Source organism: Merops nubicus, unplaced genomic scaffold (assembly GCF_000691845.1).
Source record: "Merops nubicus isolate BGI_N331 unplaced genomic scaffold, ASM69184v1 scaffold19931, whole genome shotgun sequence".
Classification (NCBI taxonomy): Eukaryota; Metazoa; Chordata; class Aves; order Coraciiformes; family Meropidae; genus Merops; species Merops nubicus.
Window position 1 is genome coordinate 29,864 of NW_008586480.1, and position 2,274 is coordinate 32,137.

The 2,274-nt window shown below is 43.8% G+C and overlaps 1 protein-coding gene across 1 annotated transcript in view; it reads left to right on the forward strand.

Annotated features, from left to right (window-relative positions):
- TGFBRAP1 (transforming growth factor, beta receptor associated protein 1) overlaps positions 1-1,722 on the forward strand; it is a 29,184-nt gene extending 27,462 nt beyond the window's left edge. Inside the window, exons 10-11 of the mRNA XM_008948674.1 lie at positions 163-596; positions 1,534-1,722. Of these exons, the coding sequence (XP_008946922.1) occupies positions 163-596; positions 1,534-1,722 (623 nt within the window). The remainder of the gene's footprint in view (positions 1-162; positions 597-1,533) is intronic.
- Positions 1,723-2,274: the final 552 nt, after the last annotated feature.

Sequence of the window (2,274 nt, forward strand, 5' to 3'; positions counted from 1 at the left end):
TCCTGTACTTATAAACATCCATGATCTGTCCTCTTTATAGCTGCCAGCACCTCTGCAAAAACAGCAGGAGTTGAATTCTGTGGGCTTGTTCACAGGGACTCGAGGAGAGGGAGCAGTCGTCCTCTCCACTGAGCAAACATTGCCTTGTTTCTCGTTTAACAGACAAAATCCAGGGCACAGACCTTCACATGGAAAGTGCAATTCTGTATGGAAAGCTGGAGGAGCACGAGAAGGCTTTGCAGATCCTGGTGCACGAGCTGCAGGACTTTGGTGCTGCCGAGGAGTACTGCGTGTGGAGCTCGGCGCGCAGGGACGCGCGCTACCGGCGCAGGCTCTTCCACATGCTGCTCTCCGTGTACCTCGGCCCCGGCAGCCCCGACTGTGCCCTCCTCCTGCCTGCTGTGGATCTCCTCAACAGGCACCCTGCCGAATTCGATGCTGCTCTAGTTCTGCAGGTGGTGCCTGAGAGCTGGTCCGTGCAGCTCCTCTCCCCGTTCCTGGCGGGAGCAGTGAGGCAAAGCGTTCACACCAGAAGAATGACTCAGGCTGCTCTTGGCTTAGCACAAGCTGAAAACTTAATCTACAAATATGAGAAGGTAGGTTGCTTGGGCTTTGTGCTTTGGTTTGGTTTGAGAATGGCTTGGTTGTGTTGTTTGTTTTTTTTTTTTAAGTAGATGCACTTTGAAGCTTTACAGTTAAGTCCGTTTATAGATAATCATCAGTAGAAGTCTGAAAAATTAGAATGAACTTGTCTTCCTCTCTTTGGCAATTTTATTTGCTGCATTTATTAGATTTTTTTTGCCATGACCACTAGATTCAAACTTAATTTTATGCTTTCTCTGTAAAACAAAAGACAAAGGGTGGGCCTTGAAATAGAAACAACTTTGAACTTCTAGGCTGAATGAAAGTGAATCTGGGACTTGCAGATTAATGAAGTCACAGAAACTGTAATAAATGTGAGCTAGCATTTTTTTCACTAAGATTGACACCTGTCAGAATATGCAAAAAAGTTTACCTGGCACTTAGTATTAGTTGAAGTTTGTTAATAGCTTTTGTCAGTGGTAAATTCACTTGTGAAGCTTTCTTCCATTCTAGTTAGAGCTATGGTGCTTCAAGTTCCCAGCAGATTCTTAAATCTGTTTAGTTCTAATGACTGTTTATCCAGCAGAATCTTGTCTGGAATAAAAAAAATGCATCAGTGCTCAGTTTGCTGTGGACTTGTCCTGGGACCTTGTTTAGGAAGCTATGTTGAGTTTTTAGCTACATTAAATGTGTGAGTGCTTTTCTTTTATCAAAGAAACAAAGAAGGGGAAAAAAAAAAGGGAAAAAAGGCAGCACTTAAGAGGAAGCATGAAAATGAATGAGTGTGAATGTGGAAATTGGATTCAAGTAAAATAGTCAAGCTGTCTTTTCCTGCTACCTCTATCATTGACCAGGTTTGTCTGTTTGGTACAGTTTAAATTATATGTCTCATAATTTCCCTTCCTTTCTTACTAGGTTTATGTTTGGATTCTTTTTTTTCTCTCTCTTTAGGTCAAACAAAAAGGAACCCCAATTGTTCTCTCGGACACGAAGGTGTGTCAGGTGTGCCAAAACCCCTTCTGTGAGCCTGTGTTTGTAAGGTACCCAAACGGGGGCGTGGTCCACACACACTGTGCTGCCAACAGGCAGCCGAATTCCAACACCACTCAGCATCCTGCCAGCTCCAGCAATCAGACTTGAAATAGCTGCTGCTCCCCCAGGCTCCCGTGACTTACACTCCTCTGAAAGCGAGCTGGAGAAGAGAACCAAGTGCAGCTACTTTAGGTGTAAATCAAGATGAACAGCTAGTCCCTGGGTTAATGGGAAGACTTCTGGTAAATAGGAAACATCACCACTTATCTTTGTCATTTCTAATGAATGTAGATAGAAAATTCACTACCAGGAACGGAGAGGTGCAAATATAGGCTCTGCTGTACATAGTAATAAACAAAATGAGCCTCTGCTTCAGAGCAAGGATCAAAGTTATGGAGACAAGGCAAACAGTTACTCTAAGAAACGTCACTTTGCACTGAATGTGGTGTCGATGCATTTGTAGAGGTGGAGATGGCATCTACTGGAGCTGGAATTCTTGGAACAGCACAGGACAAGACTGGGACAAGACTGGCATCCTGCAGCTTGCTGTCAAGACAAAAATGTGTGTTGGTTGTAATGTTTGCTGCAGAATGGCCTCTTTTGGGCTGGATTCTTTTCCCTAGGATCACATTATGAACTTGGTTTCTGCTCTACAAATTG